The sequence below is a fragment of the Nilaparvata lugens genome, chromosome 7 (assembly GCF_014356525.2).
Source record: "Nilaparvata lugens isolate BPH chromosome 7, ASM1435652v1, whole genome shotgun sequence".
Classification (NCBI taxonomy): domain Eukaryota; kingdom Metazoa; phylum Arthropoda; class Insecta; order Hemiptera; family Delphacidae; genus Nilaparvata; species Nilaparvata lugens.
The window spans coordinates 967,047-986,603 of record NC_052510.1 but is presented as its reverse complement, the minus strand read 5'-3'; the positions used below and the strand labels follow the sequence as shown (position 1 = coordinate 986,603).

Sequence of the window (19,557 nt, the reverse complement as noted above, 5' to 3'; positions counted from 1 at the left end):
AGTTATTTTATAAAATTTTGAACCCAAAAATACACACAACTTCTCTCACTAAGCACAGCTGTATATTTTCATTTTACCTAAAGTAAGCTAAATTGAACATCTTAATTAACCGCCAACAAATACCCGTAGGGCTTTGTTTCGGCAAGGGAACTGAAATCTTCCACTCTGTATAACTTGGTAACTGAGCATTTTCGGACCTATACGCCCTGACGTATGGGAACTTTTTTCAGAACACTGTATATCCATAGTTGTAGGGTGCAATGCAGAATAGTTATTTGTGCAACTAGTGCGCAAAGTGACAGTTTGCTGCACCGAAAGAAAGGCGAGGGCGGAATGGTTTCTTGAGTGCAGCAGAGGAACTTTGCGCACGTATTTCACATTTAAGTTTTTCCTACAGTTACCATTGAATATGAAAAGTGGGTAATTATGGGTAAAATTGCCTGAAATGCATGAAATGTTTTTCTGTGTAATTTTATTATTGATAAAAACCTTAATCCTAAAATCCTAAAGTCCTCGTTGTCCTTGGTTATAATATATAATACTAATAATTAGCGCGTTGTGCTTCGTTGCACCTCTTCTCACTATAGCAGCCCAGTCACTGTTACCAACTTCATTTTGATTTTGCTGCACTGTTGCTCCATATAACCTACTAAGTATTTTGCGTTGCCATGTTGCAAATCTGGAGTGCAGAAAATTTTACCCGCACTAGAGCGGAAAAGTTATTATTATACTAGTAGTTCTGTGAACAGTAGACCTCACGCAGTATGCTCATCCACAAGTACCTGATTGAAACTATAGACCTTATGGAAATACAGCAATAGATTGGCTTCTCGACACATCTGTGTAATCACTTGTCAGATGATTTATGATGAATAATTCTATAGTCTGATTTCTACTTTCAAAGTATTGCTTTCCGAAAAAAATTAAGGTACCCCAATTTCTAAATTTCTATACGTTTCAAGGTCCCCTGAGTCCAAAAAAGTGGTTTTTGGGTATTGGTCTGTATGTGTGTGTGTGTGTGTATGTGTATGAGTGTATGTGCGTCTGTGTACACGATATCTCATCTCCCAATTAACGGAATGACTTGAAATTTGGAACTTAAGGTCCTTACACTATAAGGATCCGACACGAACATTTTCGATCAAATGCAATTCAAGATGACGGCTAAAATGGTGAAAATGTTGTCAAAAACAGGGTTTTTCACGATTTTCTCGAAAACGGCTCCAACGATTTTGATCAAATTCATACCTAGAAAAGTCATTGATAAGCTCTATCAACTGCCATAAGTCTCATATCTGTAAAAATTTCAGGAGCACTGCACCATCTATGCAACGTTTGGTTTTAGATTCCCAATTATCAGGCTTCAGATACAATTTAAACAAAAAAAATCATGTGGAAAAGATTGAGCATAAAAATCTCAACAATTAATGTTTAGTAACATTTTCACCTAAAATTGAAAATAAGCTCAAAATTCGAGAAAATAAGATTATTCAATTGCAAACTGTTGGCAACTGTTGATTCTATTAAATCATTCACTATGAAGAGATAGCAGACTTCGTGTGTCTGCAGCGCTATTGTCCTGTCACCAGCTGGCTCAGATCTTAGAAAAGTAAACTTGAGATGTGCGGGGACACTAGCGTCAGTTGATAAATTTTCATAACGGCAAGGAAAGTTGTGTGAGTGCACCACACCAGATTTTTAATCTAATATTGGCGTATGAAGGAAGTTCTTTTTTCCTTTTATATTATCCTTGAAATGCAAAATTTCCAAAAACCTTGTATATACGTCAACGCGCAATTACAAAAGGAACATACCTGTCAAATTTCATGAAAATCTATTACCGCGTTTCGCCGTAAATGCGCAACATATAAACATTTAAACATTAAGAGAAATGCCAAACCGTAGACTTGAATCTTAGACCTCACTTCGCTCGGTCAATTATCATTCTACAAGAACACACTTTATCCATTCGCACAAATCATGAATCTTGGATGAAAATTACTGAGCTATTGCATTTATTCAAATGCCAATGAATTAATAACTATTAGCAAACCAAATTAAATGCTTCAAATCATCTTGCTGTTTACCCTGTTGTCAATATTTGCGGTTGCAGAAGTCTTCGGGGTGATTTGCAGCATTTAATTTGGATTTTCGTTTAGTAATAGTTATCATGAATTTTAATTTTAACTAGCTCGGTCAAGACATTTGAACCTTGGCACTGGTATAATCGATGGTACTATGGTGAGGTCCACGTTATGATGGCAGTGGAGAAATGTAGGAAAACAGCGTGGCTGATTCTCTGCCTTGCCACCGCCTTCTATAGAAGATATCTGGTCTGGCACAGTGTCACATGCTAGGATGTCTTGCATGGGCCTCAAGTGTGTTCAACAAGCAAGGACATTTATTGTATGTCAAGTAATTTCTTGAAGCTTATAATTAAGTTTATTTTGATATTTTTGACTCAATATAAAATGAGTGTCTGGCTCTAGATATGACGTCATAATAGTGGGATTTACAACAAACTTTCAGCATTCTACTTTGAACGTGCTCTATTAGATAAAGTTGTATTATTGTTGACCGAGCGAAGTGAGGTCTAAGATTCAAGTCGACGGTTTGGCATTTCTCTTGAAATGTTTATATGTTGCGCATTCACGGCGAAACGCGGTAATAGATTTTCATGAAATTTGACAGGTATGTTCCATTTTTAATTGCGCGTCGACGTATATACAAGGTTTTTGGAAATTTTGTATTTCAAAGATAATATGAAATGAAAAAGGAGCCTCCTTCATACGTTAATATTAGAGTAAAAGTCAGACTATAGTATTATTCATCATAAAATCAGCTGACAAGTGATTACCTAGATGTGTGGAGAAGCCAGTTTATTGCTGTATTTCCATAAGGTCTATAGTTTCAATCAGGTACTTGTGGATGAGAATACTGCGTGAGGTCTACTGTTCACAGAACTACTAGTCTAATTAATATAGAAATTAAAGATGTTATCATAAGGAATGCTGAGAGTTTATCGTGAGATCTTCCTATTAGGTTGTCTAGAACTGACCTAAGTGGTCAGGTTTTTAAAAAATTGAAAATACTATTCCTATAGTTTCTAATTGGGCTATTCATACTCGCTTTGAATATTCCTAATACAACTCAATGGAATTCAATTCACTGATTCTGAAATGTTGGAATCCGTCTGGAAAGGAAGATTATAAATGTTATAATATAAACCGCTCATTTTTAATGTCAAATAATGTTTTCGTGTGAGAAGAAGATAAGCATTCTATTTTGAACGTGCTCCATTAGATGAAGTTGTATTATTGTTTAATTAATATAGAAATAACAATATATATAGTACCATTTTTCAACTTTTTACATAAATACTAGGGTACAAGTTTCTGCATTAATCCATTTTCAAGTGTCCTTTTATCAGAATGAATTATTATTTTACTGTACACAAATATTTCATCTTCTTTAGCAGCTAGCTCATTAAAAATGTTTGAAGCTCACAAACGTTTTACTGAGAAAAACAAATAGACAATAAAGTATATTAAAGCTGCGTTTACACCAAAGTTATTAAAATGTTTTTTTTTCCGTCCTTATATATTCTATTAGATTAAACGGAGCTTGACAAACACATATGTTCATCATGTGTATGATAAGTTATGTTCAATCTAATAGAATCCATAAGGACGGAAAAATAAACATTTTGTTAATAACTTTGGAGTAAACGCAGCTTAATGTGGCGGCTACTTGGATTGAAGTATATAATTGATTTTATTTCATTTACACAATCACATCACATTTGTTGAATGTGTATTGTTGCTCTGGAACTTTCCATGATTGAAAAACGCATTTTTATTTTTGTAAGATATACATTTTTGTTCTGCTAATACTTATTATTTATACTGTTAATATTGTATATTTATTTGTTGTGTAATTGCAGTGAAGCAATGGCAGTAAGAGACGCTGTCCTGAGTCAGTCTCCCGAATTTAAAGAGGCGCGAATTCGCGCTTTATCCAATGCCATCACAATCTACGATTTGCTAGCTGTCACACTCATGCGCTGGGGACAGGCTTCACTTCTACACGAGGTAACCACTATCTATTTATTTATTCATTTATTCATTTATTTATTTGTTTACTCATTTATTTACAGGCAGATTTACTACAGTAAATATGTAAATATTAAAAACAGTTTTAATATCATAGAAAAGATGCTGATATCCCATGGTATAGATCGTTTATGTTACACATTTGAAGCCGATTTTTGTTAACTCAAGCCGATTACTGTCGACTAATGTCTATTATTACTGTTCTGTTGGGGTGAGAGTGTAAGAACGGCACAGTATGAGAGACTATAGTGAGGTCCACGTTATAATGGCAGTGGAGAAAGATAGCAGAACAACGTTGCCGATCCTCAAGGTTGTCAATGCCTTCTGTAGACGGTAGCTGATACAGGTTTATTGATGTAATATTAACTTTTCATTCTCGTTTAAAATAATAAATTTTATTTTATTAAGCTAGAAATTATATTTTTCAATAATTTCATAATGAATTTTCATAATTAAGATGGAATATTTGGTTAATTGATTATTAATACTACATTGTTAAAAGACGATCTGGGAACAGAGCAAAGCGGGAAAGAGATAGCGCTATCCTCTTTGTTGAATGAAAGACAAGGATAGCGATACCATTGCTAATCAAACACTGCCATTATAACGTGGACCTCACTATAGCACCATCACAAACATAGCTTCACATCTGCTAGTCCTATAGGCTTGAGTTGAGAGTGAAATATTCTTTTGCCATGTTTTTTATCTTTTCTCTATGGGTATGTATTATCAGAATCGTAATTTTTGTTTAATTTAGATGACGCATTCATCTATATAATAAGAGAGAGTAGGGTTGTATTCCTTTGTTCGCATCAAAACATGTCAACTTGTGGATTGCATTCCGGAAAAACGGGAATGATTAAGATCTCTAAATTTTGTACATATATTCTAAAAATATCAATCTCGTGCACCTCGAAGCCGGAATTTCAATTTTCCTTCTAGATTTTTCAGAATTAATGTCCAAATTTCATTTCTGAGACATGAAAATATTACAATTGAAATGAACATACCATATATTGATATAGAACAATAATCTGGAGAGACTACCTCTTCGAAACAGATGGTTAAAATTGGTAACTAAATTTATAACCAGTCCAATTTTGTCAGGTTGACATTAAGTTGAGGAAGGTTTCTAAACAAGATTTGAGTTCTGTCACTTTATTATGTTAGTACCAAGTTGAGGAGCTTATCTATACTATAATAAAGGAAAGAACTGGCTTATACACGTACGAGATAGGAAAATAATGTTTTCCTACAGTTACGTTGAAAAGTGGCCATTGCTGCACTGATTACAGAACGCAAAGAATCACTTTTCCGCTCTAGTGCGGGAAAAATTTTTCTGCACTCCAGATTTGCAACATGGCAACGCAAAATACTTAGTAGGTTATATGGAGCAACAGTGCAGCAAAATCAAAATGAAGTTGGTAACAGTGACTGGGCTGCTATAGTGAGCAGAGGTGCAACGAAGCAGAACGCGCAAATTATTACTATTATATATTATAACGAGGACAGCAACAGCACAGTGCCACCACAGCACACACCACACAGGCGCCTCGCCATTCAAACACTACTAAGTTATTGATGGATTTCAGGCAATTTTACCCATAATTACCCACTTTTCATATTCAATGGTAACTGTAGGAAAAACTTAATGTGAAATACGTGCGCAAAGTTCTTCTGCTGCACTCAAGAAACCATTCCGCCCTCGCCTACGGCTCGGGCGTAAACGTTTCTTTCGGTGCAGCAAACTGTCACTTTGCGCACTAGTTGCACAAATAACTATTGACGCATCATCACGTCTAAACTACTGGACTGAAATTTACTTGAAATTTTGAAAAAATAGATTCTTAATTAACCGAGGATGGTTCTAAGCCTACTTCAAACTCTTCAAGATTCCACTCGGTCAAGTTTTCAGTTTGTATATGCCTAATAAAGGAAAGAACTGGCTTATACACGTACGGGATAGGAAAATTATGTTTGACGAATCTTCACGTCTTGTTTCCACTTGGTCAAGTTTTCATTCTGTTAAGTTTTAAAATAGACTCATCTAGCCTATTTCACTATTCATGACGAACTGCAAGTAATAGATACTAACAACTAAAGGAGCTGAAATCAACACACTAGAGCAATACAAAATCTACAAACATATATAAAAACTGATTCACTAAACATCTTAAACGAGCAACTGAACTTCAAGTCCCGTAAAGTGTTTGATTCTATAATAAATTCAAAACCGCCAACACCACCGATACCAACCGACCGCTTCCTAAGGTGCGTACAGATATACGCACCGCGAACATGAGCAATTCACTTTCAATCAGCTGACTATATCTGTATTTTTACAGAAACGGTAAGGTACAGATATAAAAAGCTTGGCATCAACTGATTAAAAGTGAATTGCTCATGTTCGCGGCGCGTAAATCTGTACGCACCTTTACCTACCAATTACAACGAGATGAAGACAGCAGTGTTGAAAATGGATTTAACAAGGTCTATACATACAGGTCATGACACAGTCCCGTGATGCATTGCAAAATCGCCATTTTATGGAGTTCTAGTTCACCAATTTTCAAATATTTATCAGCTGCTATCATTATAAATTGAACAACATGATGTGTTATTTTGTTATATTGTTCAAGGGACATTGCTTGGCTTTTAATTGTAAAATAAATTGTTCCGACAGAATAATAATATTTAGATTCCAACTAGGAACTGAATTAATGATTTTTAGATTTAATTGTTCGGGAACTTAAAACTCTTTTTGAAGTTGGCCTCGCATATTTCTGTCTTGTCTCAATGCCTTATGAATCATAATCCTTGAGTTACAAGAATAAAAACAGTTTTTAATAATAAATAAATGAATAATTGAAGCATTTGTTATTGAAATTTCATTATTAAAAAATTGAAAACCTGAATTCACATTATTATTTGAACCAGAGTATTGTTTTTATAATGCATAATTTTTTTATGAGCAAATTGAATTAGATTGGATTTTCAAATGTACCACCGTAAAGACCCCATAAATGGCCGCTCCATAAGGAACACGAGTGTCATGACTTGTATTTATAAACCTTGGATTTAATAAATCCGAAAGCGCTCCACATGTGAGTACTAGTTTTAATAACTAATATTCAAAAATTAGACTGTAGTGTCGTTGAAAATAGTTCAAAAACGGTTCAAAATATACCCTTGCTGAGCACAGATTACATGTCAGTGTAGAATATGCATTGTATGTCTTGAATAAAGAGATTGATTGATTGTTTTTCAGTCGCTGGAGCGAGCCCTGAAGTTCTCCTACGAGGAGGCACACGTGTGGCTGCAGCAGGCACTGTGCCTCGAGTCAATGGGCAGGCATGTGCATGCGTTGGCCGTTATCAAGGAGGTAGTGCGCTTGCTGCCCAACAAGTGTGTACCCTGCCTTATTGCGGCGCGCATCTCTTATCTGCATCTCAATCAGGTGATTATTAGCATTCAAAACTGTCCCAATCATGGATATTAAACACCTCAATTATTTCACGGAATAGAACCTCAGAGAAAAGATAGCATAAGACGATATCCCAAGATACAGGTCGTTTATGTTCCAAATTTCAAGCTGTCTTTCTGTTAACTAACTCAACTGGATTTCCACAAATCAGTAACAGTGGACGTGACCGGTACAGTGAAAATATAATCACCATTGGACCATTCTAATGGACCATTCATGAAGAAAAGATAGACCATGGTTACTGTCAACTGTCAATTACTGCCGATTACTGTCAACTACTGTTCTGTTGGGGTGAGAGTGTGAGAACGGCACAGTATGAGAGACTACCAGCGTCACTAAGCTCTACGAAAAAAACTACTAGGACTATCGGCTTGAGTTAACAGTGAAATTTGCAACATTACACCCCTATACCATGGTCTATCTTTTCTTTATGAATGGTCCCATTGGAATGGTCCCATGGTGATTATATTTTCACTGTACCGGTCACGTCCACTGTTACTGATTTGTGGAAATCCAGTTTCAAGATTCATCCTATCAATCATCAGGCTGCTAAAGCAATAGTCTGCCCAAACTGCTTGTTTATACCACCTATAAGTCAACTACATCTATATAAATAAAATTGAGCCTCAAATTTTGACATTCAATAACTTTTTTATGTGTGCACCAAATTTGATGATTTTTTTTAGTTTTGTTCGTTATGTTCAGGACCAGGTTTATGGCCTATCAAATTAATAATTTAATCCGACTTCAGGTCTCTTTTCTACGGTCCTTCAAAGTTTGCATGTAATCCTTATGGGAGAAGATTTGTGAGCTGACCACACACAGAAATAAAAATCAGCTGTTATAATCATTGCGTCATCCAACATCCGTCAATTCGTTTTTCAATTCTACTGATTCAAAAAAATTCAATTTCAATAATGCCGCGGTACGAACGACGTCCAAACTTGTGTCGTAGAACTTGAAATGCTGTATATTTAGAATATGTACGGGAAAATCAGCAGCAAGGAGATATACAATTCAATTCCCAGCAAGCTGCATTCAACTATAAATAAAAATAAAAACTGCTGCACAACTAACTAAGCACATAGGAAGTCCATATTGAGATATAAATGTAAATAATGATTGTTCATGAGTTTTCATAATAATATAGTGCATCAGATTAAGCTAAGGCTAAGCACACCTGAGAAGGCGCGGCTAGGTGATACTAAGTGTTGTTCTTATGGAGATCGCCTTATCACGCCGTTCCACGCCATTTCCGATTCAGTCTGTGTGAGTTCTTCCATTCAAACCAATAAGCAAGAAGCATCTGGATGCAAAATACCGCATCGTGCCTCCTCAGGTGTGCATCCAGCTAAAGTTTGTCATGAGATGCAACTATTTGTAGGTACGAGGATCGCCGGGGCCAGCTAGTTCTATATACATAATAAGCTGCGTACACATATTCGCGCTTCCAACCCGCACCGAGCACGCTCCTCCCTCGTACCGCCCTCGTACCGCCCTCGTACCACCATCGAACCACAGTCGCTCCGCCCACGCACCCATCATGAACGTTACGGAAGATGTTAGATCTTCTCGCGTTCCCCGGTCGATCATCAATCGCTCTGCTGGAGTGACGTTCGGTTGCGGAGCAGAGCGAAAGTCTGTACGCACCCATACATGTACTAGATAGGAAAAACACGCATGACGTACATCCGGATACCTGAGCTCCTTACACCTCGCTCATACATAGTACTTAGGTGTGCATCATCTCTCAAATTATTTCTGTATCTGGTTGAATATTGGTGAAATGTTTCTCCTGTATTGAATTCATTTATGTGTGTTTTTTTCAAAAGCAGATTGTTTCCAGAATATATAGGGTTGGGAGTGAGAGAATTAAAAGTTCTTTGAAGTAGGGCCTACAACTAGTTCGGATTGACTCCCCTATCATCACCCTCAATGCCCACTTCTGTAGTCTGAACACCTCCACTACCCTGCTAGAATTACCCCAAAAAATGATTCCATAGTTCAGAAGGGAACAGAGCGAAATACACACTTTTAAGAGCCATCGAGTCCAGTTGTCGAAAATATATATTCAAAAAACACAAAACAGTTACCTATACAAAAATGCCTTTATTTTGTCTGATAATTGTTTTAATAGTTTTAAACTTCTTCTGTTTAAAAGCTTTGTTGTGATATAGCTGATACAGCGTACCTATAGGTCTATAGTACCGGATGTTTAAAAAAGAATGACCTAAATTTAAACAGTTATATTTATTTAAAAAAATGGTGTACATAGACCAATCTTACATTAAACTACTACAACGTTAAATATCGTGTTTATGTTCCTCCCTTAGCACTTGATATTGAGGAGTTAAAAACCAAGATAACTGATGCAGTAGCTACAGTCCGAGAAGACAGACATCTTGCGAACAGTCTGGGATGAATTTGGCTACCGTCTAGATGTCGTCGGAGCCTCAAAAGGAGGGCACATAGAACACTTATAATATAATCATCATAAACTTGATACTTCTGTGTGTAATTTGATGTAAAATTGGTTTGTGTAAACCATTTAAAAAAAATAAATATAACTGTTTAAAATTAGGTTATTCTTTTTGTAACACCCGGTATATTAATTTGTTAAGTGGACCCCGTTTTAATAATGACTATTCATTAAATACTACAATTTGACAATTATGTTGTACTTATTCCCCTGATTGTTTTTATTTTAATTTGTATCTTTGACGTTTGCTACAAACACTTCAAAGGATCATTGATTGAAAATATATTATTTGTTTAGTTGCAGTCAGGCCTAGAATGGGCGCAGATGGCCTTGAAACGAGAGCTGGCTCATCCACAGAACATGCTGTCAAGATGTCACCTGATGGTGGGCATAGGGGCCCACTATGCAGCAGTCACCTCACATCTCAAGCAGGAGAAGCATCTGGATGCAAAATACCGCATCGTGCCTCCTCAGGTGTGCATCACGCTAAAGTTTGTCATGAGATGCAACTATTTGGAGGTACGAGGATCGCTGGGGCCAGCTAGTTCTATATACATAATAAGCTGCGTACACATATTCGCGCTTCCAACCCGCACCGAGCACGCTCCTCCCTCGTACCGCCCTCGTACCACCATCGAACCACAGTCGCTCCGCCCACGCACCCATCATGAACGTTACGGAAGATGTTAGATCTTCTCGCGTTCCCCGGTCGATCATCAATCGCTCTGCTGGAGTGACGTTCGGTTGCGGAGCAGAGCGAAAGTCTGTACGCACCCATACATGTACTAGATAGGAAAAACACGTATGACGTACATCCGGATACCTGAGCTCCTTACACCTCGCTCATACATAGTACTTAGGTGTGCATCATCTCTCAAATTATTTCTGTATCTGGTCGAATATTGGTGAAATGTTTCTCCTGTATTGAATTCATTTATGTGTGTTTTTTTCAAAAGCAGATTGTTTCCAGAATATATAGGCTTGGGAGTGAGAGAATTAAAAGTTCTTTGAAGTAGGGCCTACAACTAGTTCGGATTGACTCCCCTATCATCACCCTCAATGCCCACTTCTGTAGTCTGAACACCTCCACTACCCTGCTAGAATTACCCCAAAAAATGATTCCATAGTTCAGAAGGGAACAGAGCGAAATACACACTTTTAAGAGCCATCGAGTCCAGTTGTCGAAAATATATATTCAAAAAACACAAAACAGTTACCTATACAAAAATGCCTTTATTTTGTCTGATAATTTTTTAATAGTTTTAAACTTCTTCTGTTTAAAAGCTTTGTTGTGATATAGCTGATACAGCATACCTATAGGTCTATAGTACCGGATGTTTAAAAAAGAATGACCTAGATTTAAACAGTTATATTTATTTAAAAAAATGGTGTACATAGACCAATCTTACATTAAACTACTACAACGTTAAATATCGTGTTTATGTTCCTCCCTTAGCACTTGATATTGAGGAGTTAAAAACCAAGATAACTGATGCAGTAGCTACAGTCCGAGAAGACAGACATCTTGCGAACAGTCTGGGATGAATTTGGCTACCGTCTAGATGTCGTCGGAGCCTCAAAAGGAGGGCACATAGAACACTTATAATATAATCATCATAAACTTGATACTTCTGTGTGTAATTTGATGTAAAATTGGTTTGTGTAAACCATTTAAAAAAAATAAATATAACTGTTTAAAATTAGGTTATTCTTTTTGTAACACCGGTATATTAATTTGTTAAGTGGACCCCGTTTTAATAATGACTATTCATTAAATACTACAATTGACAATTATGTTGTACTTATTCCCCTGATTGTTTTTATTTTAATTTGTATCTTTGACGTTTGCTACAAACACTTCAAAGGATCATTGATTGAAAATATATTATTTGTTTAGTTGCAGTCAGGCCTAGAATGGGCGCAGATGGCCTTGAAACGAGAGCTGGCTCATCCACAGAACATGCTGTCAAGATGTCACCTGATGGTGGGCATAGGGGCCCACTATGCAGCAGTCACCTCACATCTCAAGCAGGAGAAGCAGAGGCTGCATACACTTGCAACTGACTCATTTCACAAGTAAGCAAGCCATTTGACCCAATATATCAATCACCACTTGACCCAATATATCACACAACATGTTGTCAAGATGTCACCTGATGGTGGGCATAGGGGCCCACTATGCAGCAGTCACCTCACATCTCAAGCAGGAGAAGCAGAGGCTGCATACACTTGCAACTGACTCATTTCACAAGTAAGCAAGAAGCACCTGGATGCAAAATACCGCATCGTGCCTCCTCAGGTGTGCATCCAGCTAAAGTTTGTCATGAGATGCAACTATTTGTAGGTACGAGGATCGCCGGGGCCAGCTAGTTCTATATACATAATAAGCTGCGTACACATATTCGCGCTTCCAACCCGCACCGAGCACGCTCCTCCCTCGTACCGCCCTCGTACCGCCCTCGTACCACCATCGAACCACAGTCGCTCCGCCCACGCACCCATCATGAACGTTACGGAAGATGTTAGATCTTCTCGCGTTCCCGGTCGATCATCAATCGCTCTGCTGGAGTGACGTTCGGTTGCGGAGCAGAGCGAAAGTCTGTACGCACCTATACATGTACTAGATAGGAAAAACACGTATGACGTACATCCGGATACCTGAGCTCCTTACCCCTCGCTCATACATAGTACTTAGGCGTGCATCATCTCTCAAATTATTTCTGTATCTGGTCGAATATTGGTGAAATGTTTCTCCTGTATTGAATTCATTTATGTGTGTTTTTGACGTGACAACGTCTTATAAATTGGTTTGCCGGGAGACACTTCAAGAAACTGCGTTACGTTCCCACGTTATGCGCTCACAATGAGAGCGAGTGAGAGCGTTCGTTTCGGTTCACGGTCGTCTGGAAAGAGCACGAATAGGAGCAGTGGCGAGCAATGCTGCGGCAGCAGCCGAAGGCATTCACCTGGAGAGAGAGTGAAACGGAGCAGTCAACCTGCGCAGGCGCCGCAAGCAATCTCCTGCGACTGCGCCACTACTTCAAAATGTCAAGTCAATGGTTGTCTGTCTCGCTGTTAGGTGGGCGCGGGCTAACCATGCCCGAGTGGAAGGGACGCGTGCCTCTCACTCACTCTCATTGTGAGTTATTATTTCATCCTTCTTCCTACCATACGAATGAATTCTCACATTAAAACTATTTTACCACTCAAAGTCGTTGTCACGTAAAACTTTCGCCCGTATACCGACTTTACAGGCAACCATGCATTTTTTCAAAAGCAGATTGTTTCCAGAATATATAGGGTTGGGAGTGAGAGAATTAAAAGTTCTTTGAAGTAGGGCCTACAACTAGTTCGGATTGACTCCCCTATCATCACCCTCAATGCCCACTTCTGTAGTCTGAACACCTCCACTACCCTGCTAGAATTACCCCAAAAAATGATTCCATAGTTCAGAAGGGAACAGAGCGAAATACACACTTTTAAGAGCCATCGAGTCCAGTTGTCGAAAATATATATTCAAAAAACACAAAACAGTTACCTATACAAAAATGCCTTTATTTTGTCTGATAATTGTTTTAATAGTTTTAAACTTCTTCTGTTTAAAAGCTTTGTTGTGATATAGCTGATACAGCATACCTATAGGTCTATAGTACCGGATGTTTAAAAAAGAATGACCTAGATTTAAACAGTTATATTTATTTAAAAAAATGGTGTACATAGACCAATCTTACATTAAACTACTACAACGTTAAATATCGTGTTTATGTTCCTCCCTTAGCACTTGATATTGAGGAGTTAAAAACCAAGATAACTGATGCAGTAGCTACAGTCCGAGAAGACAGACATCTTGCGAACAGTCTGGGATGAATTTGGCTACCGTCTAGATGTCGTCGGAGCCTCAAAAGGAGGGCACATAGAACACTTATAATATAATCATCATAAACTTGATACTTCTGTGTGTAATTTGATGTAAAATTGGTTTGTGTAAACCATTTAAAAAAAATAAATATAACTGTTTAAAATTAGGTTATTCTTTTTGTAACACCCGGTATATTAATTTGTTAAGTGGACCCCGTTTTAATAATGACTATTCATTAAATACTACAATTTGACAATTATGTTGTACTTATTCCCCTGATTGTTTTTATTTTAATTTGTATCTTTGACGTTTGCTACAAACACTACAAAGGATCATTGATTGGAAATATATTATTTGTTTAGTTGCAGTCAGGCCTAGAATGGGCGCAGATGGCCTTGAAACGAGAGCTGGCTCATCCACAGAACATGCTGTCAAGATGTCACCTGATGGTGGGCATAGGGGCCCACTATGCAGCAGTCACCTCACATCTCAAGCAGGAGAAGCAGAGGCTGCATACACTTGCAACTGACTCATTTCACAAGTAAGCAAGCCATTTGACCCAATATATCAATGACCACTTGACCCAATATATCACACAACATGTTGTCAAGATGTCACTGATGGTGGGCATAGGGGCCCACTATGCAGCAGTCACCTCACATCTCAAGCAGGAGAAGCAGAGGCTGCATACACTTGCAACTGATTCAATTCCCAGCAAGCTGCATTCAACTATAAATAAAAATAAAAACTGCTGCACAACTAACTAAGCACATAGGAAGTCCATATTGAGATATAAATGTAAATAATGATTGTTCATGAGTTTTCATGATAATATAGTGCATCAGATTAAGCTAAGGCTAAGCACACCTGAGAAGGCGCGGCTAGGTGATACTAAGTGTTGTTCTTATGGAGATCGCCTTATCACGCCGTTCCACGCCATTTCCGATTCAGTCTGTGTGAGTTCTTCCATTCAAACCAATAAGCAAGAAGCACCTGGATGCAAAATACCGCATCGTGCCTCCTCAGGTGTGCATCCAGCTAAAGTTTGTCATGAGATGCAACTATTTGTAGGTACGAGGATCGCCGGGGCCAGCTAGTTCTATATACATAATAAGCTGCGTACACATATTCGCGCTTCCAACCCGCACCGAGCACGCTCCTCCCTCGTACCGCCCTCGTACCGCCCTCGTACCACCATCGAACCACAGTCGCTCCGCCCACGCACCCATCATGAACGTTACGGAAGATGTTAGATCTTCTCGCGTTCCCGGTCGATCATCAATCGCTCTGCTGGAGTGACGTTCGGTTGCGGAGCAGAGCGAAAGTCTGTACGCACCTATACATGTACTAGATAGGAAAAACACGTATGACGTACATCCGGATACCTGAGCTCCTTACCCCTCGCTCATACATAGTACTTAGGCGTGCATCATCTCTCAAATTATTTCTGTATCTGGTCGAATATTGGTGAAATGTTTCTCCTGTATTGAATTCATTTATGTGTGTTTTTGACGTGACAACGTCTTATAAATTGGTTTGCCGGGAGACACTTCAAGAAACTGCGTTACGTTCCCACGTTATGCGCTCACAATGAGAGCGAGTGAGAGCGTTCGTTTCGGTTCACGGTCGTCTGGAAAGAGCACGAATAGGAGCAGTGGCGAGCAATGCTGCGGCAGCAGCCGAAGGCATTCACCTGGAGAGAGAGTGAAACGGAGCAGTCAACCTGCGCAGGCGCCGCAAGCAATCTCCTGCGACTGCGCCACTACTTCAAAATGTCAAGTCAATGGTTGTCTGTCTCGCTGTTAGGTGGGCGCGGGCTAACCATGCCCGAGTGGAAGGGACGCGTGCCTCTCACTCACTCTCATTGTGAGTTATTATTTCATCCTTCTTCCTACCATACGAATGAATTCTCACATTAAAACTATTTTACCACTCAAAGTCGTTGTCACGTAAAACTTTCGCCGTATACCGACTTTACAGGCAACCATGCATTTTTTCAAAAGCAGATTGTTTCCAGAATATATAGGGTTGGGAGTGAGAGAATTAAAAGTTCTTTGAAGTAGGGCCTACAACTAGTTCGGATTGACTCCCCTATCATCACCCTCAATGCCCACTTCTGTAGTCTGAACACCTCCACTACCCTGCTAGAATTACCCCAAAAAATGATTCCATAGTTCAGAAGGGAACAGAGCGAAATACACACTTTTAAGAGCCATCGAGTCCAGTTGTCGAAAATATATATTCAAATAACACAAAACAGTTACCTATACAAAAATGCCTTTATTTTGTCTGATAATTGTTTTAATAGTTTTAAACTTCTTCTGTTTAAAAGCTTTGTTGTGATATAGCTGATACAGCGTACCTATAGGTCTATAGTACCGGATGTTTAAAAAAGAATGACCTAAATTTAAACAGTTATATTTATTTAAAAAAATGGTGTACATAGACCAATCTTACATTAAACTACTACAACGTTTAATATCGTGTTTATGTTCCTCCCTTAGCACTTGATATTGAGGAGTTAAAAACCAAGATAACTGATGCAGTAGCTACAGTCCGAGAAGACAGACATCTTGCGAACAGTCTGGGATGAATTTGGCTACAGTCTAGATGTCATCGGAGCCTCAAAAGGAGGGCACATAGAACACTTATAATATAATCATCATAAACTTGATACTTCTGTGTGTAATTTGATGTAAAATTGGTTTGTGTACACCATTTGAAAAAAAATAAATATAACTGTTTAAAATTAGGTTATTCTTTTTGTAACACCCGGTATATTAATTTGTTAAACGGGGTCCGTTTTAATAATGACTATTAATTAAATACTACAATTTGACAATTATGTTGTACTTATTCCCCTGATTGTTTTTATTTTAATTTGTATCTTTGACGTTTGCTACAAACACTACAAAGGATCATTGATTGGAAATATATTATTTGTTTAGTTGCAGTCAGGCCTAGAATGGGCGCAGATGGCCTTGAAACGAGAGCTGGCTCATCCACAGAACATGCTGTCAAGATGTCACCTGATGGTGGGCATAGGGGCCCACTATGCAGCAGTCACCTCACATCTCAAGCAGGAGAAGCAGAGGCTGCATACACTTGCAACTGACTCATTTCACAAGTAAGCAAGCCATTTGACCCAATATATCAATGACCACTTGACCCAATATATCACACAACATGTTGTCAAGATGTCACCTGATGGTGGGCATAGGGGCCCACTATGCAGCAGTCACCTCACATCTCAAGCAGGAGAAGCAGAGGCTGCATACACTTGCAACTGACTCATTTCACAAGTAAGCAAGCCATTTGACCCAATATTTCAATCACCACTTGACCCAATATATCACACAACATGTTGTCAAGATGTCACCTGATGGTGGGCATAGGGGCCCACTATGCAGCAGTAACCTCACATCTCAAGCAGAAGAAGCAGAGGCTGCATACACTTGCAACTGACTCATTTCACAAGTAAGCAAGCCATTTGACCCAATATTTCAATCACCACTTGACCCAATATATCACACAACATGTTGTCAAGATGTCACCTGATGGCGGGCATAGGGGCCCACTATGCAGCAGTCACCTCACATCTCAAGCAGGAGAAGCAGAGGCTGCATACACTTGCAACTGACTCATTTCACAAGTAAGCTAGCCATTTGACCCAATATATCAATCACCACTTGACCCAATATATCATACAACATGTTGTCAAGATGTCACCTGATGGTGGCCATAGGCGCAGAAGAAGATATTCCATGGTATAGGTTGTTTATGTTTGAAGCCTATTTTTTGTCAACTCAAGCTGATTACAGTCGACTAATGTCTATTATTACTGTTTTGTTGGGGTGAGAGTGTAACAACGGCACAGTATGAGAGAATTGTCAGCAGGGACCGACGATTTAACGTGTCCATCCGAAACTCTCCTCAAAAATGTCATGTTCTCTCTACCACTACCTCGACCTCTACAGTGAGGTCCACGATATAATGGCAGTGTTTGATAGACAATGGCATTGCTATCCTTGTCTATCATCCAACAAAGCCGATAGCGCTATCTCTTTCTCGCTTTGCTCTGTTGTCAGATCGTCTTTTAGCAATGTAGAATTAATAATTAACAAAATATTTCATCTTAATTATGAAAATTCATTATGTAATTATTGAAAAATAAATATAATTTTTTTGTTTAATAAAATGTATTTGATTATTTTAAATGTGAATGACCAGTTAATATTACATCAATAAACCTGTATCAGCTACAGTCTATGGAAGGCATTGACAAGACAGATTATCTCCTATCTTTCTGCACTGCCATTATAACGTGGACTTCACTGTAGAGGTCGAGGTAGTGGTAGAGACAACATGGCATTTTTGAGGAGGGTTTCGGATGGACACGTTAAATCGTCGGTCCCTGCTGCCTAAAAAGCAGTCGTTAGGTCATGTCAGAGGCCCTGAAATTGATCAGTTGTGACCTGAAAACATCTGACACCAGACCTGAGCCAGCCAGGTCACTCGATATTATTATTATGAGGAGGGTTAGCGCGCTGCTCTGAACTGAATCATTATTCAATTAATTATCATTCAGGTTGTGATTTCATAGAATGCGTATTATATGCAAGTGCACGTCAGATCATGCATGAGCCGAAACAAATAATCTGGAAAGAGCCATGAAAATATGTTGTGATGTGCATGCAGCTGCTCACACTGAACGCAAGCAACCAGTACGTGCACGTGTTCAGTGTGAGTGATCCTATTCCTCTTTCCATGGTTTGTTTCTCATCTCACTTGCACATATTCACATCCAATCTGATCACAACATCACATTCAATTAAATACTAATTGAATATAGCTAACAAACACTATTCCAGGCAAGTATTAGAGTACGATATGAGGCTGGGATGCCAGTGGTGTCCTTGTTATAATATCAGAAACTCGACTCAATAATTATTATCAGACACTAGAATAACAATAATAATCTATATATATAAAAGCGAAATGGCACTCACTCACTGACTGACTGACTGACTCACTCACTCACTCACTCACTCACTCACTCGCAGTACTAAAAATCTACCGGACCAAAAACGTTCAAATTTGGTAGGTATGTTCAGTCGGCCCTTTAGAGGCGCACTAAGAAATCTTTTGGCAATATTTTAACTCTAAGGGTTGTTTTTAAGGGTTTAAAGTTCGTCTTTTAGCATGTATATTCTTCTTCTCCCAATCTCTTAATTATAATTGAAATTCCCATATCATATGTTACTATAGAACTATAATCTAGATAGAGTACCTCTTCGAAACAGTTGTTAACTGGCAACTAAATTAATAATTTTGTCAGGTTGGCATTGAGTTGAGTTGACTTTGTTAGGTTGGCACCAAGTTGAAGATTTAAATGCATTTATCGCAGAAAAATTGATTGGGCACTGCTACTTCAATCCTGGGAATATTAACTTATATTACTAGCCGTCAGGCTCGCTTCGCTCGCCATATCCGTTTAGCCAGACGTAGTCTGGCCCCCGACTAGATTGTCCTAGCATATGATAAAAATGCTCAAATGAAAAATGCAGGCGAGCGAAGCGAGCCTGCTGATTTCATTCTTGGACGATCCAGTCGGGGGTCCAGG

General features: G+C 38.6%; 1 protein-coding gene across 1 annotated transcript in view; it reads left to right on the top strand.

The window, feature by feature from the left end:
- The window catches only part of LOC111061709 (tetratricopeptide repeat protein 7A), a 63,016-nt gene that overhangs the window by 21,965 nt on the left and 21,494 nt on the right, over nt 1–19,557 (top strand). Inside the window, exons 7-12 of the mRNA XM_039431818.1 lie at nt 3,944–4,091; nt 7,381–7,569; nt 10,373–10,496; nt 12,097–12,131; nt 14,303–14,455; nt 16,883–17,061. Coding sequence (XP_039287752.1) covers nt 3,944–4,091; nt 7,381–7,569; nt 10,373–10,496; nt 12,097–12,131; nt 14,303–14,455; nt 16,883–17,061 — 828 coding nt within the window. The remainder of the gene's footprint in view (nt 1–3,943; nt 4,092–7,380; nt 7,570–10,372; nt 10,497–12,096; nt 12,132–14,302; nt 14,456–16,882; nt 17,062–19,557) is intronic.